The sequence below is a fragment of the Podarcis raffonei genome, chromosome 10 (genome assembly GCF_027172205.1).
Source record: "Podarcis raffonei isolate rPodRaf1 chromosome 10, rPodRaf1.pri, whole genome shotgun sequence".
Lineage (NCBI taxonomy): Eukaryota > Metazoa > Chordata > Lepidosauria > Squamata > Lacertidae > Podarcis > Podarcis raffonei.
In genome coordinates this window covers 47,252,851-47,274,083 of record NC_070611.1, presented here as the reverse complement: position 1 = coordinate 47,274,083, position 21,233 = coordinate 47,252,851, and the positions used below count along the sequence as shown (strand labels likewise).

Genomic DNA, 21,233 nt, shown 5'->3' with positions numbered 1-21,233 from the left:
TCCTTCCTCAAAGGAAGCTTGCTCTCTCTCCCTGCTGGTTCCTTCTCCTGCATCGTCAGGGAGCCTTACCTCCACCCTAGGCTCCGATGGCAGTTCCCTGACAACTTCTTTCCTTAGAAAAGCAGCTGCAGCATGTATATACAGATTCCTTGTGTATCATTAGAGGGCTCCTCCAGAGGACCTCTTTAGTAAGCAATTGGCCTGATTTGCTTGCACAAAGCTTACACAGAATAGAGACTATGCCCAGTCCTTACTGAGCATTTGTTCCAATTTGTTTGCAGAGCAGTTATACAGCAATGAGCATTCATCTTGATTTGCTTGCGGGATGACAAAGCGCTTTAATCCACTTTAACTACACAAACTTACATTTATGTTATGTGCTCGAATCCCTCCTGGAAAATAGTGACAGTCTGGAGGAACCCAGCATATAGTCTGATAGGACTATTTCATTCATACATACATACATACATACATACATACATAATTTTATTTCTATTTCACCTTTCCATAGTTAAAACCGTGTGCTGTCAAAGAGACGTGGGCAGGAAAGACATTATGTTCAGTAACTAGGATTCCCCCCAAACTATTAAAATGTTGTAGGTGCTGTACAAAGATTTTAAAAATGATACAGGAGCTGCCTTTGGACTTACAACCAAAAATACATGGCACAAAAGGAAAGGGGGAGGGGAGAGAAAGAAAATGAAAACAAGGAAACTTGAGCACCAAAAAAATCTTTCCAGTAGCACAATGACCAAGTAGAATGGCCGCTAAGAACAGTTTCATTAGGAGAGGCACAAAACAGTAGGTGATCTGAACCAATGGATGGGTTTTGCGGCCTCACCTCTTCCTCAGCTACAGCCAGATGGAAATACGTATTTGTTATAACAACCTCAATTCTCTCTTCCGTTAGAGCAGGATGAGATGAAAGGGCCAAGACAGGAAATGTAAGTTGCTTAGTATGCCCTTCATGTGTGAAGGAACTGCTGTAAGGACCTGTTCTGCATTCAGTGCTGAGGAACAAACAGGTTGCAGAGCAATCAGAAGGACCCATTTGTGTGCTGGGTACTTCCCAGTACAAGTAAAATCCTGGAACAAACATAATCAATTGGATTACTACACTAGTGCACTCATTACTAGCGCTCTCTCCTGTCTATTCCTTCTACTGGTGTACCTAGATAAGTGCAGCCTCTGTCACCTTTCCTTCCTGTTTAGAATCCAAAATTATAGCCATAAATCCTCAACAAGCAAGGCAGATTTATTTAGTTCTTTTAATCTGGCAGTGTGACAATCTATTCCATTGCTACAAGGAGGAAAGAGAACACCTAAGCACAGGCCTGAAGTTAACACAATTTAAGAAAAAAGCCCAAACCCACAACAGTTTTAAGCAGTACTTTGTTCTCCTTACTCCAGCTACACTCTTGGCATGAAATGATGCTAGAGATTAGAATCTAACTCCCTCTAGTGGAACTAAGAGAGAATTTATTGTCCTGAGCCTTGAATAATAGAACTGTAGAGTTGGAAGGGAACCTGAGGATAATCAAATTCTCTGCAAAGCAGGAATATGCAGCTTTCCCATACAGGGATCAAACCTGCCACCTTGGCATTATCAGCACCACATTCTAACCAACTGAGCCATCCAGGCATACTAATATGATGCTGGTGGATAAATAGGATTTCCATTTAAACTGTATGTAATTTAATTTTTAAATGTATTATTTGGTGGAATGAAATGGTAAAAGATTGAGGGAAATCACCCTAGGCATGCGATGGGCATGTCCTCTCTGTTTTCTACAAATGGTATCAGAATGGTGTTGGAAATGTGTCCTCTCTGCCCTTTTCCCCTTTAATTCTCCCCATACCAAAAGCTTAATGATCCTTAGTGCAAAGTCCTATAATCCCTGGCTAATTAACACAAGGGAGTCCTCTGTTGCAGGAGTGGGGGAGGGAAGACAGGGGCAGAATAAACATAAAAATAAAAGAACTAAATGGAAATGTACATTTCCTGCACACACACACAAAATAAGCTTCCATTTGGGCCATTGTGAATATACCGGTATATATTAAGGTGTGCATGTACAGGAACAGAATACCTGTGCACATGTCCGAAACAGAAGGCAGAGGAGGAATATTTGAGGGGACAGAAAAGCAGCCGACCACATACATTGTGTCAAGATCTGCCCACTGGTGTGGAAGACAAGCAGTGGCATAGCAGGTAAAGGTAAGGTAAAGGACCCCTGGATGTTTAAGTCCAGTCAAAGATGACTATGAGGTGCGGCGCTCATTTTGCTTTTCAGGCTGAGGCAGCTGGCGTCTGTCCACAGACAATTTTCTGGGTGGCATAGCAATCAATATCCATGACTTAAAAAATGGGAATGGGTAGAAGCTAACGTGCAAAACATGTGCAAAGAGAAATCCAATCCTTATGATCTGTTTACAGTAGAAGATCCCAATCTGGAAGTGCCCCAAAACCAAGAGGTAAATCTCACAATTTGTTGAAATGCACACATTTCCTGACATTTCCTCACAAGTTAGACTGTACATCTCTCTGCAAACATCCATCTGTGACATGGTCAGAGCTAGGCATGATATTACAGGGAAAGCTAAGAGCACATTGTTGTGGAACTGCCCTGTGCCATATTGTTCCCACTCAGTCAGGACCATTCTGCGATTCATCCTGGAATTCAACAGAATGTGAAAATACATCTTTACACTGCATCAGAACAATTTCCCATCTAACCCAGGAATAGGAGAGGTGGTATAAAATTCTAATTGTCATGTGGACTTGGGCCAGAGCTTTACAAGTGTGCGAGTGTAAAGGTAAGGTTAAAGTAAGGGAGAAGAGCTGTGTGGCTGTTTGTCTATATATGAGAGTGAAGAGAAGGCTGTTTGTTTGTGATGCTGAGCATAGGGGAGACTGTGTCTGTGAGAGAAAGAGACTGTGTGTGTGCGTGTGTGTGCGCGTGTGTGTGTGTCTGTGTGTTTGAGAGAGAGAGAGAGAGAGAGAGGGGAGGGCGTACAAATATCATTTTTATCGCACATTCATAATGATTTGTGCTCATTATGCTATTGGGGCAGTCACACACAATCCCACTTTCCATACAGTTTGCACCTGCAAAAGTTATGGGATTGTGAAACTGTTTCATTTCCAGTCAGTGCATATCCTGTAACTTCCTGCTGGAATCTTGTAGTTTTTTTATGCCACAAATGTTTCACTTTATTTTTGACCCACTTTTGTTGTGTGGTAGCTACTATGGACAGCAATGATGTGGTCGCACTGAGATAGCATTGCCGAACAAATTAAAGCAAAATAAATCCACCATTAAGGCACTATTATTGTATCAAGAATATGTTTCAGAATACACTCACAATAGTGGCATGCATATTTGTGGTACGACAAGGTTAAAGTACATAAAGCATTTAAAAATCATATTATCAGGAAAGCATTGTTTAATGTTTGGATTAGATATAAGGATTTACTGGAGAATAAAACCCCAAGGTGGTTGTCACCAATGGAAGCTAAAGCTCAGAAAAAGCTCAATATGGAGGCCAAATGGCCGACATATTGGGAAATTTTGGAACAAGAAGGAGATAGACTGAAACTGCAGAGTTTTGAGAAATTAAAAGATAAAGTGCGAGATTGGCTTCATTATTATCAGATAATGGAGACTTACAATTCAGATAAGAAAGTCGGCTTCCAGGTGGAAAAATCTAAATTGGAAACAGAACTGTTAGAATCCAAAACTAAGATTTTGTCAAAAATGTATAACTTGCTGTTGAAATGGAACACTCAGGATGAGACGGTCAAATCTGCAATGATTAAATGGGCACAAGATGTTGGATATAACATTATGTTTGCGGACTGGGAACAGTTGTGGACCACCGGTATGAAATTTACGGCATGTAATGCCTTAAGAGAAAATGTTATGAAAATGATATACAGGTGGTACATGACCCCAGTCAAGCTTGCAAAAATTTATCATTTGCCCGATAATAAATGTTGGAAATGCAAAGAAAATGAAGGTACATTCTTTCACCTTTGGTGGACGTGCCCTAGGATTAAGGCTTTCTGGGAAATGATTTATAATGAATTGAAAAAGGTATTTAAATATACCTTTCTGAAGAAACCAGAGGCCTTTGTCCTGGATATGGTCAGCCAATTGGTGTCAAAGAAGGATAGAACTTTTTTTATGTATGCTACAACAGCAGCAAGAATACTCTTTGCAAAGTATTGGAAGACGCAAGATTTACCCACTCTGGAAGAATGGCAGATGAAGATGATCGACTGTATGGGATTGGCAGAAATGACTGGCAGAATCCGTGACCAGGGAGAAGAGTCGGCGGAAGAAGATTGGAAGAAATTCAAGGATTACTTACAGAAATATTGTAAAATTAATGAATGTTGAATGATGTGGGATAGAAATTAAGAGGTTTTTAGCTGTAATGTTGTGAGTGATATGGGGGAAAAAAGGGGGGTAAAGAAATAGGTTAAAAATTATTGATAAGGATTTGCTGAACTAACAACTTGAATTGGAATACAAGAAGGGGAGGTATGAGGAGGTCAGTGAAATATGTTATTGAAAAATAAGCATTGCGAACTTTATGTGTTTTTAAACTTTTTTGCTTTTTTCTTTTTTATTTTTTTTATTGTATTAAATTGGAAAATCTTAATAAATATCTTAAAAAAAACAACAGAATACACTCACAATAAAACACCAGTCAGGAGGAGCCCCCCCCGGGGGGGGCACTCAGACAGGCAGTCCTTGAAGCTGAAAGGTTTACCTTCCCTGCTTTACTATAACACAAAGTAAAAGAAAAGGTTCATTCAGGAAAAAGAAAACAAACAAACAAATGCAGCTCCATTCAATGCAGTTTCTAATCAGAAGTAAGTTCCACAGTACTTAGTGAGGCTTACTTCCAGGAAAGTCTGCACAGGATTGCAACCTCGGACACAACACACCCTGCACACACACACAGAGAGAGAGACTCTGTGATTTAAGACACTGCCCACCAGCTTGAACTGTCAAGGCTAAATAAAAGTTCATGATGACCTACTAATTGTCAGGGACATTTAGTTCTCTCATAACAAAGCGAACCCTGTCTACTGCCACATAAGCAGGATTAATTCCAGAAAGTTGACTTCCAAACTACAGCTCTTCTCCATCATTCTTCAATTATAAGAGAGATTTTCCAATCTACTAAATAAGACTTGTGTGCTTCTGAGCCACTCAGGCTTTGGTTGCATTGCGAATTAGAAAAGACCTGAGTCACATATGGAAGATAAGGGGTAGCGATCAATTTATCTAGTAGAACATGTCTGCATGTCACGGATATAGAACTTACACAAACACACAACTGATTGAAAACAAGGTAGACCAAATGGGTCTGCTGAAGCAGGCTTGGTGTCAGTCAAATACTCTCAAGTAGCTTCTAAAAGCCCTGATGTCTGCCTTGGCATATATTCCTGCCTTGGTCCCACCACCACTGACACCTGTTTTCCCCTCCAGCCTACCTTTTCCCCCAGCTAGTGACAGTGGGTGAGTCTGGGAAGTCACCCACCACTAAAATTTTCCCACAATGCACTGGGGCACCCAACACTCAAGGGCATTGTGGGAAATTAAAATAGCAGGTGGCTTGCCAGACACTGTCGTCAGTAAGCCCTCTACTGTGGTGGGTCCCTGAAACCAGCAGCCTGGTCTTGTGCTGAGCTTAACCTTTGGGTTTAAGATGGAGGCTTGGAGCCGAGATAATTTAGCTAGTGAAATGCAACCCATGTCGAATATTGCATGTATCTTCTATTTTCGTCATATTTATTCAACTTCATGGGAACCGAAAAACCTCTTGCTACAAGAAACTGTTGAAAAGGAAGGCCCTTATGAACACCGAGGGCCAATTAGTAGGCACAATGCAATATTTTCAGAGAAAGCAACAGTACAGTTTGAATAAGCAACAGCAGACGGGCTCATTGTTCCTGAGGTTGTTGCCAAGGGTGCTTTCTCGCATTAGGGCGCTTCAGTCTTTATTTTGAGAAAATAATGAGAGAAACAGCAGATAAATTGGACGGGATCAGAGTTTAATAACCATAACACCAGCACTCTGACATATGCAGCAGGCAATATGGCCTTGGCTCTTGGCTTCTCTAAGGACCTGCAAACCTTACTGAAATAATTTGTAATTCCTTTAATGCTTTGTTACATGTGCACTATGACTTTCCCCCCTAGAATTAAAAGCAGTGTGCAAGGGGTTCGCAAGTGGCCTCTACACAGGCACTTAACTGGCCCAGATCTGCATCGATCCTTATACTTTTCACATTCGGAACTGCTTTATACATTACAAAATTTCTACACAGAAGGCCCATCCATTAATTAATGGGCAGTCACATGTCAGATCATCACATTTAACAACATAGGCTTAAATATATAGCTCAGTTGGTACAGCATGAGACTTTTAATCTCAGGATCGTGGGTTTGAGCCCTGAAGTTGGGCAAAAAGATTCCTGCGTTGCACAGGGCTGGACTAGATGACCCTCGTAGTCCCTTCCAGCACTGCAATTCTATGATTCAGTAGGTTTTCTCCTGAATGTCCATAGGCTGGGAAGCTGTGCCTGCCTGTGGGATCTCAGTGTGTCTATAACTCACAGGGAGAGTGCCACGCATGCAATTGTTACACATGATGATCTTCCTACAGAGTACATGTTATTTCCACCTAGCTGGCCACTGTGGGGGGAAATAGAATGCTGAACAGCTGACTGAAATGCTTGGGGAGGGTTCATAGCTCAGTAGAAGCCCCAGATCTACTCTGGAGGGTTAGGGGAAATACCAGAACAGATTGGGGGCACGGTGGGGGGGCACACGGTGAGAAGCCTGGGAGAGGAAGTCCCATTATGCAAGCAGGACAGGTTGCAGCCCACGGTTCTGCACGCAGATGTTCCCAAGTTCAGTCCTCTGACATCTCCAGTTAAAAAGATCAGGTCACTGGAGATGACATAAAATAACTTTCTTTGACTGAGACCCTAGACAGCTGCTTCCAGTCAGAGCAGACATTCCTGGACAAGGAGTTTGGTATCTGGCAGCTTCCTACAGTAGTTGTTTTTGTTGTGCTTCATGCATTTTCTTATTATTGTGTTCTATTCTGACATCACTGTGAACCACTTTGGGAATAGTTTGCCCCAGGAAAGGCGGCTTACAAATAAACCAATAGGGCTGACTGCGTGATTTATATGCTGCTTTTCCAAGGGAAAAAACCGCGGTGGTGGTGATAGTTTATGATGATGGTGATAATAATTAGATGGACCTTGGTCTAGGAGTAATGTTTTATGAGAAAGGAGGCTGCTTTCGTTACTGCTGCTTCTAGGCACTCTTAGAGTTTTGCATAGCCCATAGTACTGTTGCCCTCTCTTCTTTGATCACAAGTAGAGATCAGGGAGCCTTGTGGATAAAAGCAGCAATGAACTTGCTCACAGCATCAGTATCTTAGGACAACGGGGCCTGAAGTCCCTTCAGCCTATGATTTATTGGCACCTTCAATCAGGGACTGAAGTGGGTTGAAAAGCATGTTAGCAACACCTGGCAAGATCAAGACGAGCGCACATAGTCTCACTTCTTTTTCATCCCCAGGCAAGCTAACATAGTTAACAATGGCAGGTTGGACAGAGTTCACGCTTCCACACAGAAGCCCAAAGCACTGCAAATGGCTCAAAATAAATAGCAAGAGAATAAATATGAGAGAGATTCTTGGCTGTATAGATTGCTCTGAGAAGTGGGAAGGAGGGAGAGAAAGCACATTCCTTTCTTATAGCTACAAAGGAACAGAAATGAAGCTCCGCTGAGCATTAATAACTTGAATGGGTTGCCAACATGATGCCCTTCAGCTGTGGTTAGACTCCAGCTCCCATCACTTCCAGCCAGTGGTCAGGGGATGACGGGGGTTGTAGTCCACCAACATTTGGAAGGCACCATGTGGGCTACTCCTGCTTTAACTATCCTTCCATTCAGACCACAGCTTGCCCATCAGGCTTCCAAGGCTTCACTGCAAGTCTCAGGACAATTAAAGAGCTTGAATGCTCACAGTTTTCCCTTTTATACTTGGTCCAAGTTTTGCTTCCAGGACCTCCCTCTTGTTCGTTTAAGATATTCCACATTCCCTTCTCCCTTGGTTGCTCCCTAACCCCTTTATGTCCACACTGTAGCACAGAATGACTAGTGACTTCCATACGGCAAGGCTTGAATGTAAGAGGTAGCATGAAAGAGGTGTGTTTGAATAGGCTGGGGATCCATCCCCTTCATGCAGCGCTACTTCTCTTGTCTCGCAGCTCTGAGGATGTATACTGCTGTCCTTTTAAGTCATTTATCAGGACTTCCTGGCTTTCTCCACTCTTCTTCATGCAGTTCTCCACCATGTCTAATATCTTCTGGAGCCGCCGGTCCAGTGCCTTCAGGTGAGGCTCTGCTAAGACTGGTGACAGGTGATCAGTGGCCAAGGACTCACGCATGACGTCACTCAAGCGATAAGGCTCCGTAGCAAGCAGTTGGAGGCGCAAGAACGTTGACTTTTTTATACTGGATCCATCAACAGCAATAGGAAAAAATCAAGGAAGAGGAAGGACAACGTTTTTAAACCATGAGAAACGTCACATTGAGCATTTCCATTAGTACATGCACAGACTTGGGATATCAGAACCACATCAGAGGCAGGGGTGAGTGTGGGCAAGAAGTTATAGGGTCAGACTAATCACAAACATTATGGATTCTTGCCAAATAACTTCTTCCATATTTATCCCGAACCTGAAAGCAAGAGTATCATGCCACAAGTGTTTCAGGGTGGAGGAAATGCTGAGTCTGCTTTCATATCTGATGAAATTTTTGCTCAGTTGTTGTCCTACATAAAAGGTCCCTTGTTTTAACCACAGGAGGCAAATGGCACACCCACACCCTTCTGTGCCACTACAATCTGATCAGGGGAAAATCCTTAACCTAAACACTGAGATCACTTTGGTCTACAAATCCAAAAATATTACCTACCTCAAAATAATAAGACTTTCTTAATTATAACCCCTCCAAAGACAAAGTATAAACAAGATGGGAGAAAAGAATCCTTACATGCAACATTGCTGAAGTGGAACCAGAATGGACATTTCATCATGGGAGTGTCTCCCGAACCTGAGAAGAACAAAAGGCACAGATGGTTTCTCTATTTTTGGGAGATGCTATTTTGGGAGTGTTTAACTTGCTCAATAAATACTTCTTTTGATATTTAAAAGTCCAAATGTTGCAAATGATGTTGCAATTCATGTAGATTAGGTGTGTTTGTGCAGTGCTGTATTCATAATCTTGTTGCAAAGTTTACTTTCCCCGCAGAATTAATATATTTGGGTAGATATTAGAATGGTGGAGAGCAGGAATGTGACCCGCCAGATGTTGCTGGACTATTAAGAGGCCTCATCCTTGACCATCTGGCTACACTGGCTGGGGCTGATGGGAGCTGGAGTCCAGCAACAGATGGAGAACTACAACTTTTCCATTCCTGTGTAGAAACAGTTTTGTACTCTCCAGCTGTTATTTGCTGTATTCAGGGTATCTTATAATTATATCAGGAAGGGACATTGGAAGGGAAGAGTAAATGGTATGGAATGGGGAAGTTGGAGGACAGCCAGACCACTTAATGTCCCCCCTCCCACATATTGAATTGATATCAGTAAATAACTATACAATTTTAAGGATTTTCCTTTCTTTCTGTTAAGGTATAGAGATTTTTGTTCCTAAAAAACAACAACCCAATTCTGAAAGTATCACAAACTACAAGGCCATCTTCTCCAAAGTGTGTCAAGTTTGTATGTCTGCACCATACATTTAAAGCACATTTAAAGCTTGTGGCTTTCCCCAAACAATCCTGGGAACTTTAACAAGTCTTCTAAAAGACAAATATCTTTGGGTCAGCTGGAAAGAGCTTTTGATTACATCGCCGCCACATTAAAACTGAGTTGCATTTCTTCATTAGAATTTGTGGGTCTGTCATTAACATCAGCCATCGAGCACTTTCCAACAGGTCAAGTCCAAGACATTACACCACCTGCGGTGAAGAACAAGATAACATCGCTCCCCAACTCCATATACAAAAGCTGACTGGGCTTGCAATCAAATCTTGCATCAACACTGGCAACTGGGCAGCATGCTTTGCCACATCTGAGAGCCAGTGTGGTGTAGTGATTAGAGTTCTGGACTAGAATCTGGGAGACCCAGGTTCAACTCCTCATTCAGCCATGGAGCCCAGTGGGTAATCTTGGGCCAGTCATTGTCTCAGCCAAGCCTACCTCCTGGGGTTGGTTGGGTGATAAAATGGGGAGGAGGAAAGGCAGGATACAAACATCATAATAACGATATTCTGAAGACAACAGGTTAACTTGGAAGGTACAGTGCAGGCCATGTGGCATAGTTCAGCCCTCTAACATCTCGCCACTTTCCCAGGGCTGCAGCACCTACTGTCTGCCTCACTCTGCCTTACAGTAGGACTGGCCCTGCCTGATATAGTCAAATAATGGTTTGCTAAGAGCAGTTCAGCATGAACCTGCCACAGGGCCACCTTATACTCTGGTTCTTGCCTGCTTTAGATCCTTGTCTTGTAAGTTCCTGCTTTCAAAGTTCACTCCCAGAAAAGCAGCTCATCTCAAATAACAGCCTGAAGTAGGAATACCCTAGCCCTTTCTTCAAAATGCAGATCATTGTAGGACAGAGCTCAAAAGCTTCCCCTAGTCCCTCGCCCACACAGGGAAGCACGTTGCATTCTCACCCTCGGCCATTGTCCAGATGAAGGAAGAAAGTGTCATTCCCAAACTTGTCAAAGGTCTCATAGTGGTGGCGATCCATGTTTCCTACACATGGAGACAAGAATTATAGAAGAGGAGGCAGACAGCAGAAATCAGAGGAGGAAGAAGAGGAAGAAGGTATTAGAGAAGTCCACCCTGAGAGGATCTTGGGGCAGGATATAAATTCCAAGACCAAATGAAGAAGAAAAAACTGCAGACAATATCAAATAGCAATTATCAGACAATATCCTTATTCCATACTATTTGTCTAGAAAAAGAGGTACCGGAACTCACCATGAACACCTCCCTCATTCTTTTAGAATGGCAATGGCACCCACCTGAGAGGTGCCAGAACTGAGTTCTGGCAAGTTCTGGCTGAAAAAAAGCCCTGTGTTTTATTCAGGCAAACTAGAAAGGCCCAAACAGCCTGAGGTCATCAAAACTCTTCATCTGATGCTAATTAAAAAGAGAGTGGCTTCCAGGGAACTCTGGGAATTGTAGTTCTGTGAGAGGACTAGTGTTCTAGCTCTTAGCACCCTTAACAAACTACAGTTCCCAGGATTCTGTGGGTGTAAGGCATGACTGTTTAGCCCAGGGGCCCTTACCTATGTTTAGGATCCTAGAGGAAGCCTATTCCCTCCCCCTCCCCCCCTGAACTCTTGAACTATCCTCAGCAGAGAGATAAAATAAATGAATAAATGAAATGCCCAGCTATTAACTGGTCAGTGGGTGCAACCTGAAAGCTGTTAGATAGGGCAGAAGTAATTATGAAGTATTAAGTGGAGCAGAAGCGATCTCAAGGACAGAAATAACAAATCAGCCTAAGTTATTGGCACCGATGACAAAAGGATGAAAAGAGGGGAATCCATCCAGTTTATGTAACTTGTTACACCATAGCCAAATGGTGGGCAAATCAGATGCAACCCCCCCCCCAATAAAATGCTGTGAGTGGCACAGACTTAAGATGAACTGCCACTGGTATTGTCAAATTGAGGAAAGAGAAAGAGTAAGGATGAGAACAATATAAGAGCCTCTTTCTTTCTTTCTTTCTTTCTTTCTTTCTTTCTCATCCTGACTTTCCTCCAAAAGGAGCCCAGGGCAGCATATTGTATATAGGGGGGGGGGGAATCTTTAGAATATAAGGAATGTAGCTGATCAAGAACAGAGGCCATGTGCTCTTTAATTCTGAAGTTCCCAACCTCTTTTTCCACTGGGAAATCTAAGAAACTATTTTGTGCACCAGAAAATACCCGCTTCACAGGGGGAAAAAATCTGGCAATGAACAATACATCAAATGATGGTGATGGCAGTAGTGGTGATTAATTAGTTCAAGTATTTATTTACCACTTTTCATTTTTTTAAAAATTACAAATTGGTTTGAAAGTAAATAAAATAAATAAATAAAACAGAAGAGAAGAAAAGAAAAGAAGGCAACCAACCCCCTTCAATCTTTTTTTTTTTTTAAATATGGGAGGGTCAGCAGGCCTCGGCAGTCGCCAAGGACAGTGTCTGGGGGCATCATGTTGGTCACTTTATCCCAGCCTGCCTCTGACTCCAGCAGCCCCATCCCCACATTGTTCAGAAGGACCCCTGACCCCCCTAAGAGAGGCTTTTTGAGAAGGGTGGAGGCGGCTTCAGGGAGAAGGAGGAGACCAAAAGCTTTTCCTTGATTAACTTCATGATCCAAGCCCTTCCCTGACTCACTGTGACATGTTTTCACTGGCAAATAACCTACTTCATCCAATGTACGAATTTGGATTGGAGGGGGGTGGGGAAAGGTGCAAGGATATGGTCCCATGAAATGAGGTGCGCTGGAGAATAAGGAGATGTCAAAAGACAGGTGAGAACTAAACAATGGGAAACGCAACTCAATCTGCTTAGCGGGTTGTGTTCTAGTCACGTATATTAACACAATGCACAGCCAGAGATGCTTATTGCAGGGAAGCTGGCTGGCAGGCAGATGTACGCAGACAGAGTTAATTTGTTTCTCAGGAACTCTCAGTGCTGCTGAGTTTCCATCGAGCCTAAGAATAAAATGCAATGAGGCAAAGTCTCTCTATTAAAGGCTGAGCTAAAGGACTGGGATGACACAAAGGAAAGGGTTGTAGCAGTCAGAAACTGGGAGACAAAGGAAGCAGCTCAGACTTTTTGTCCATCTACCCCTGGACTGCCTGCTCTGAGGGGCATAAAGAAGGTCCCAGGTTCGAATCCTGCTGTGTCATGGTAGTACAGTGGTACCTCGGGTTAAGAACTTAATTCGTTCCGGAGGTCCGTTCTTAACCTGAAACTGTTCTTAACCTGAGGTACCACTTTAGCTAATGGGGCCTCCCACCGCCGCTGCCCTGCCACCACTGCACGATTTCTGTTCTCATCCTGAAGCAAAGTTCTTAACTCGAGGTACTATTTCTGGGTTAGTGGAGTCTGTAACCTGAAGCGCCTGTAACCTGAAGTGTCTGTAACCCGAGGTACCACTGTACTGGGAGAGAGCCCTGTCTGAAATCTTGGAGAGCTGCAACCAATGGTCGGACTCTGTATAAGGCACCCTTCTGTGATCCTTTTTTTAAACTGCAGGTGCCAAGGGTTGAACTTGTGACCTTCTGCATGCAAAGCAGATGCTCTACCCCTAAGCCATGGTCCCATCCCCAAATGCAGTGCAGCTCGCAGGAGGAAATGTACCCAAGCTCACCCATAAGGAAGTCAAGCACAGTCATGTCAATGAGGTTGAGGAGTCGGGATACGTTGTCATATGGTGCCGTCTGTCGTACCTCTGTGCAGTAATCATCATCTGATTCCCACCTTAGAACAGATAGTCATGAAAGGTTATCATTAGTTGCATATGGTGGGGAGAAACCTTTAACCTTTAAAGCCCTATACGGCCTAGGACCCTCGTACCTACGGGACCGCCTCTCCTGGTATGCCCCACAGAGAAACTTACGGTCTTCAAATAAAAACATCTTGAAGGTCCCAGGCCACAGAGAAGTTAGGCTGGCCTCAACTAGAGCCAGGGCTTTTTCGGCTGTGGCTCCGACCTGGTGGAACACTCTGTCACAAGAGACTAGGGCCCTGCGGGACTTGACATCTTTCCGCAGGGCCTGCAAGACAGAGCTATTCCGCCAGGCCTTTGGCCAGGGCACAGCCTGACTCCCTCCCTCGGCAATCTTCGTGGAGCTCTGGCCCAATGGTGGCCAGTGGCTTGAATTTAATTAATTTTATAATGAATGATTTTAGAGTGTTGTTTGTGTTGTACTTTTGTACTGTTTTATTGTTGTTAGCCGCCCTGAGCCCGGCTTCGGCTGGGGAGGGCAGGATATAAATAAAATTTATTATTATTATTATTATTATTAACTGTCTCCACCCTTCCTTATAGCCTCTCTAGCTCCCCCAGGTCATCTCATCGTTTGTCAACGTATCCATCACCCTGACAGGGCACAGCTGCTAAGTGTGATTACATAAATTCTGTTTGAGCCTTTTCAGGTACAGCTGCAGATCTTTGAGACCACAAACAGCAGAGTCGGGGCCTCTTGAGTTGAATATGTAATGCAATTTTGTGGCACTGGCTTTTAGAGTCAAGGTTGTGGAGCAGCAATGGCTCCGGAGCTTGAAACAAAAATAACTCAGGAGATGGTCTCCAACAGAAAACAGATCAGCATTTGTTCACCCCCTAGCTAAGGGGGAGTTAATTCTTCCTGCTTGTACTGCTACTTTTTCAAACATTTACAATAAAGCAGTATTGTATTTATGAAATAAATGCATAAGAAATCTGTTGTTGTTGTTGTATTTGTACCCCGAATTTGTACGCATCTGACTGGGTTGCTCCAGCCATTCAGTGTGGCTCCAGCAACATAAAATCATAGAAATACCACCATTTCATATTATCCCATGAGCACATTCATTTCAGGAATTCCTGCTACCCTTCCAGTATATTGACAGAGCCAACCAGCCCTGAATGAGCCTCTGAACCAGTCTGCTGGTTGGTTTACTTCACCACCACAGAGCACAGCTACATTGTGCACATAAGAACTAGTTAGAAGTGATGGAGAAAAGGCAAGCTAAGAAGTGCTGAACAGATATGGGGAAGTTTGATGGTGTCACCTAAATTGGAGGGTTGGGGGAATATAGATTCAGCACCCCATGCAGACTTGTCAATGTCTAGGGCAGCCCCAGTTTAGGGACATATATACATTGCTTCCTCAGTCTTTGGCTGTCCTGGCTCATCAATTTTCTCCTTTGGCTCTCTTCATCCAGAACTTGCTTTTCACAATCTCTCGTTCAATACTGGTCCTCCCTCTGCACCTGAGCTTACTTACTGAGCTTTCTTGGTCTTGGAGTAAGAACGCCTCCAGGGGCTTCTCCACGAACGCCGGTCGGCCAGTTCTTTGTCCGGCAGGAGGGCTGCCATTGAGCCCTCGAGCTGGTCTGGCTTGCCACACAAAGCATGTTCCGTGGAGCAATAGTAGGAGCACACGCCAAAGAAGCAGACGTTGCCGGCTGGGTTGACCCACGCAAAATGGAGGAAAGCAAAAGTCAGGGAATACCAACAGCTCGTCAACATGCCACCACATGTCTTGTGCATAGCTGTCAACTTACAGATTTGAAAATAAAGGACCAGCAGCCTCAAAAATAAGGGATCAGCAGCCAAAATAAGGGATCAACAATTACTTTGATGAAATACATATTTTGTTGCATGCAAATGGCTTTAGATACCTATTAGGTCCATAAATTACCATATAGCATATATTCAACACAAAAAACAGCAACTATTTGTTGTTGACAAAGGACAGCTGGACATAGAAAGGGCCCCATTACCTTCAGTAGCTTATTTAAGGGACAGCAGCGGGACATGGCGCTGGGATAAGGGACTGTCCCGCCAAATAAGGGACGCTTGACAGCTATGGTCTTGTGGGTGCAAAGCAGCATAACAGGAGGGGAGAATGGCTTACATGGCTAGCACAGTCGGTCTACACCAAAGTTGAGGGACCTGTGGCCCTCTGGAGGCTGTTGGCCTCCTCCCCTTCATCTGTCCCAGCCAGCATGGCCAGTGATCAGGGATGATGGGAGCTGCTGTCCACCAACTTTTGGGGAGCAATAGGTTCCCCACACCTGTTCTACACAGTAGAGCTCATATTACGAAGGAGGGATGAACAGGGGACAGAGTGCTCACCTGGGGAGATGAAGAAAGTCTTAAACAGTTTACTGTCCGTTGTGATATCACGGATTTCTTTGGTTATATTCACCAAACGGCCAGAAACGGGGGGAATTCTTCGGAAATCCAGGATCCTCCCCAGAAATGAGCAAAATGGGAGAATGAAACAAATTCTGTTTGCAGCTGGACCAAATAAACACTCTAAACACAGACAACAAATCCTACACAAACGCTCGTTATCAGAGAACATACAATCAGTTTGGAAAATAGCCCTGGCTTTTCTGCTTCGCACTAATACTTGTCTTGGACACTATCTTTAGTGTAAATTGCCTTGAGATGGTTGTTTAGAATTGATAAATCAATGATAATGATAATATTTGGCAGGAGTCTGCCGTACCCTACAGGACAGGAGAGTGCACTGTGCTGGACTCACCTGTCGAGGTGAAAGGCTGCTATTTCTGCATTGTGCCGTTCAAAATCTGAGAAGTAAAAGAAATCTGCTGGAGTCTCCTGATCTCGGGTTTGCCTGGGGAGAGGGCAAGAAGAGATGGGGTGGGTTATCATGTTCATTGTCGAGTGTTGAACTGAAGCCCACACATCTTTTGCAACTCATAGTCACTCTGCACACTGCATACATCCCTTTTGTTGGGTGTTCATGGTGATTTGTGCTCAAATTTACATACATGATTCTGTTTTCAATACTCTTTGCACCTGCAATAGTTTCAGGGATGGACATACCACTACGTTTCCAGTTGGTGCATGCCCTGTAACGTCCTGCTGAAATTCTGCAACCTTTTATACTACAAATGTTCCAGAGCAGCATGTATGTGTGTCCTGTTTTAGTTGCACTATAGTAGTGCAAGAGGGTCCCTTCAGACAGCAGTAATACAATAATGTAATGGAAGCATCACGGAACAACTGATAATGTGGAATGGTCTGTGGTCAGCCCAATATAAACCCACCATTAATGCACTGTTATTGTGTCAATATTGCAAGATACACCCACAAGGAAAAAAACCCACCTGTCTGGAGAAACCCTGAAATTTTAATCCTAGCTATGCAAACTCTGACATAGAAGTCTAGAGCCCATTTCAGTATAACGAACAGGAAGCTCTCATCCCACCCCCAATAGTTGCCCTGGTTTTGAAGCAAGTGAAACAATACACGTTACTCATCTGAAGAAGGGGAAAGGGATGTAAGACTACGAGGTCCTCCAGTCTAAAACAGCCTAACTGCACCACTGGCCAAGGCTGAAACAATATTGTTGTGGCCTTAAATGAAAGGGGAGAGGAGTCCATTGAGAACAACATAGCACAACATTTCACATCTTTCACCACCAGAGGTCGCACCTCTCCATCAGAAACAAACCACAACATGGAGGGCTGAGTTCGCCATTTACTGCGGGAGCTAAAACTGATCCAAGGTGATCGATGGCTCTCTGCCATTTCCACAGTAACGGCCTAGGTTTATCTTATGCTGCATCATTGTTAGGATGTTGTTGAACGATGGTCCACAAATCCCAGAATTAATTCTATAGAAACACTTGCTTTATGGTCCATCAAAACTGTTTGCTTTGACTATTAGCGAAGCGACAGTGGTGAGTGCCAATGGCCAGGGAAGAACTGCACCCCTAACCCAACCCCAAGGCTGCAAGATCCCATATTTCAGGAGACAGTATTACAACGCTTCCATCACTGGGTTAGGGCTATTGAAATCCCAGTTTGCTTAGAAATGTGGCGTTACAAAGGCCATTAAGTCCAGAGTCTAAACTTGTGCCATTGCTGAAGAATCTGGGCAATGATGAAGGGAAAGCATCCGTTTCAGCCAACAATACTTGGTAGTGTGCAGTGAGGTTATATTATTGTATTTGCAAACCGCCCTGGGATCCTCAGATGAAGGGTGGTATAGGAATTTAATAAATAAAGAGTGTGAGGTGGCAGAGATGGTTCTCCAGGGATGTGGTAATCAAAGGAGGAGCCTTCACTACAGTTGCTCCAGAGGTTTATGTCCAAACACAGCCTTGATTTTAGCTCTGTTTGGAGAACTGGCATGAAGGGGGTCACCCTCACCCTCTTGCTACACAGAGGCTGCCTGGTAACTAATTAACTCAAAGTTTGGAAGGTTCCAAGCACAATCTGATTTCCAGGTGGAGTCTATCGACAGGTTATTGCCATGCATGAAAAAGAACATGGACCCAGGATATTGGTACAGGGCCTCTAAAAGCATTGCTGGCCTTCCTTACTCACTTCATGGGCTTGAAGAGGGCTTGTCCATGGTTGGGGAAGGTCATGATCAGCTTCAGTTGTGTCCCTCCAGGCTTTTGAACTGAAATTACAATAAGAAGGAACAAGGCTCAAGTCGCCACCTTTCCCAGTTTTGAGAATGAGGACGAAACAACCTGGAATTAAATATTAACAGAGTCTGCTCTGGTGCTTAGCACTGAGGCAGAACATTCCAGAAAGCAGCTCATCCCCCTTCCCACAAGACTCTTGTCAGGATGGTTTAACAGGCCGGGTGTCAAACTGAGAGGGAGAAACAAGTGGAGATTGAAAGAGTGAGGGGGGACGGACAAGGCAAACAGGCAGGGAGAAGTGAGAAGAAAGCAAGTATGAGCAGTCAAGGGACCCGAATGTGGCACAGAATACCTGAGCTGACAATTGGTTGCATGGCCAAATCTTCCATCGTGGCAAGGCGAGCAGGGTCATGGCGGGCATACAGTTCATAGCGATTGATGCCAGTGTAGAACTGGAGCCAAGCAGGGTTGGCATCATGTTTTGGAAGCTTCGCATGTGCCTTGTTGCTGCTAGCCCTGCAGATCCAATACCCCCCCACACACAATACACAAAAACAATCACATATATTATCATAGGCTAGTGAGCTCCAGAAGGTAACAGAAATCTGGCTACTGAGAAGCAAGAGGGAATGATCTCGCGCAGGACCAAAAATTTCTTATGCATCTTCTTTTGCAATTCTCCATTAATGAATGCGAGAATAAAATTATCAGGTCCCCGTCCCCCCACAGCACTAGAATGAACAGCATGCTTATTCAGGGGTATCATGAGGTTTGCAAATGTACACACACAAAAACCCTTTAGGAAAAAGAGCCCAGGGTGGAGGAGGGAGAAAAGCAGGCCAGTGAGGACTGAGTGTACTGGCTGGCTGTTGTGAGGTGAGGGGATGGAAAGGAGGCCTTTGCATGCTTTAATTGGAAAACAGGCAGCCATGGCCTGTCTGAAAATGTTGCAAAGAAGCTTGAGCCCCCATGTATATCTAGCTGTGCTTATCAAACAGCAGGCCAACATTCTGGGCCCAGCTGCCTTGAGAGATCAGAAAATGGCAGGGGCAGAGACTCCATGGTGGAATTTGTTTTCTCCATATCTAGAGGCAATATCTCAGCCTAAGACCCTGAAGAGCCACAGTCATCAAGGGTAGACATGATGGCCTGCTGGTCTAACTCAATATGAAACAACATGTATCCCTATATTAAGTAGTAACATGGAATCTCAGAGACTAACATATTTATTATGGCATATGCTTTGGTGGATAGGGACGCGGGTGGCGCTGTGGGTTAAACCACAGAGCCTAGGACTCGCCGATCAGAAGGTGGGTGGTTCGAATCCCCGCAACGGGGTGAGCTCCCGTTGCTCGGTCCCTGCTCCTGCCAACCTAGCAGTTCGAAAGCACGTCAAAGTGCAAGTAGATAAATAGGTACCGCTCCGGCGGGAAGGTAAACGGCGTTTCCGTGTGCTGCTCTGGTTCGCCAGAAGCAGCTTAGTCATGCTGGCCACATGACCCGGAAGCTGTACACCGGCTCCCTCGGCCAATAAAGCGAGATGAGCGCCGCAACCCCAGAGTCGGCCACGACTGGACCTAATGGTCAGGGGTCCCTTTACCTTTACCTTTACGCTTTGGTGGACTCAAGCCCATTTTGTCAGATATGATGAAGTGGGTTTGACTCCATGAATGCCATCCCTGCAGAGGATGTATACCAAATTGCATGGGCCACCCAGCTGTCCCTATGAAAAAAACCCCAAGAGCCTCTCACCATTCATTGCTACTTCTCACAAACATCTTCACCTTCGGTCTGGTAGCAAACAGCTTGTCTTTCTTCATAACTTTTGGGATTGGAATCTTGTAGAGCGGATGGTCAAAAAGCGCAGCCAGTTTGGACCTGCCTGTCCATGTTGGTTTTTCTTCTGCTTCTTTCGGCTCGAAGTTGTAACTTTGGAGGGGGATGTTGCCCCTGCTACCTCCAAGTGGTACGCCTTCTGGTGAGTGAACGCCTTTCTCCAGGGAGCTGTTGCTGCCACTGAAGTCCTGGAGAATCCTCAGGTTTAACTTATTCTGGGCTGATAACGCGGGACTAGTTTGATCTTCTCCTTTGCGGGTACATCCACAAGAATCAAGGCCGGTGGAGAGCGTCAGATCCAACACCATGTGTACCAGGAGAGCCAAAAGGAGCAGAAAACAGAGAATTACTTTAAATTTCCTTTGGAACAGAGAAGGCAGGTGGTGCACCATCCTTGTGAAGCCCTGGATGCCAGTAGCACAAATGTATGACAAAGGTCCACGTGTCAGTAAAAAAATAATAATCTGCAATTTGATCCTCACTCGAAAGGATGTAAAGGATGTTGTCTAAGGTTTATTTCCAGCTTTGGGAATCCAAAGGAAAAAGTAGAAGCTCTTTTTTTTTAAAGCAAAATATTACTTATAAAAAACAAAACCTCTTCACTTATGCTATGACAATCCTTCCCAAGGCAAAATAAATAAATAATTCTGGGTCTTGTATGTGGCTTCTGCTAGGAATCATTCTGCTCACATAGAAATCCTCAGCAGGAAAAGGGTAAAAAAGGAGGTTGCAGATGAATTTAATGATGTTGATAAGGGAAGAGCAAGTGGTGCCAAGGTTAACATGAACTAGTTAAACTCCAGATTGATAGCAGCAGATTGGTCAATGCCACAAATCTCTTCGAATTATGTTATTGCATCACAAACTCTTGTGGAACCCCATCGTCCCAGCAGGCTCACATATTGATTCCCTCCTTTCACCTATAAACACTGTCAGCTCTCCACCTACATAATTCATATGACTTCTTCCTTCATCCATTTTTAAAAGTTCGAGCTTCACTGAAAAGCTGCAGTGGCTCAACAACTGTCCACAAAAGAAAAGAAGAATTAAAACAAGTTTCTAGGATTCTCAGGCGCAATAGAGGCACTGCCCGCTCCTTCCATATTCATTGTGTGGGGGTTTGTGAAGGGAAATCAGATTTTTTGAGGGAATTGGCATAAAGG

The 21,233-nt window shown here is 44.1% G+C and overlaps 1 protein-coding gene across 1 annotated transcript; it reads right to left on the bottom strand.

The window, feature by feature from the left end:
- Positions 1-7,049: 7,049 nt before the first annotated feature.
- LOC128422325 (extracellular serine/threonine protein kinase FAM20C-like) lies at positions 7,050-20,735 on the bottom strand. The gene is made up of 10 exons (XM_053406203.1): positions 19,987-20,735; positions 18,587-18,750; positions 18,188-18,266; positions 16,375-16,467; positions 15,960-16,075; positions 15,106-15,286; positions 13,485-13,594; positions 10,783-10,864; positions 9,096-9,155; positions 7,050-8,555 (listed from the first exon to the last, which is right to left on the bottom strand). The coding sequence occupies exons 1-10, from the start codon at positions 20,460-20,462 to the stop codon at positions 8,279-8,281; spliced, it is 1,638 nt and encodes a 545-aa protein (XP_053262178.1). The 5' UTR covers positions 20,463-20,735; the 3' UTR covers positions 7,050-8,278.
- Between the last annotated feature and the right edge of the window lie 498 nt (positions 20,736-21,233).

Coding starts and splice junctions, on each gene's coding strand:
- LOC128422325 (XM_053406203.1), bottom strand. CDS start 20,462: ATGGTGCACCACCTGCCTTCTCTGTTCCAAAGGAAATTTAAAGTAATT. Junction 18,751..19,986: donor GTGAGAAGTAGCAATGAATG/GTGAGAGGCTCT, acceptor TTGGATCTGCAG/GGCTAGCAGCAACAAGGCAC. Junction 10,865..13,484: donor TGTGCTTGACTTCCTTATGG/GTGAGCTTGGGT, acceptor CTCCATGTGTAG/GAAACATGGATCGCCACCAC.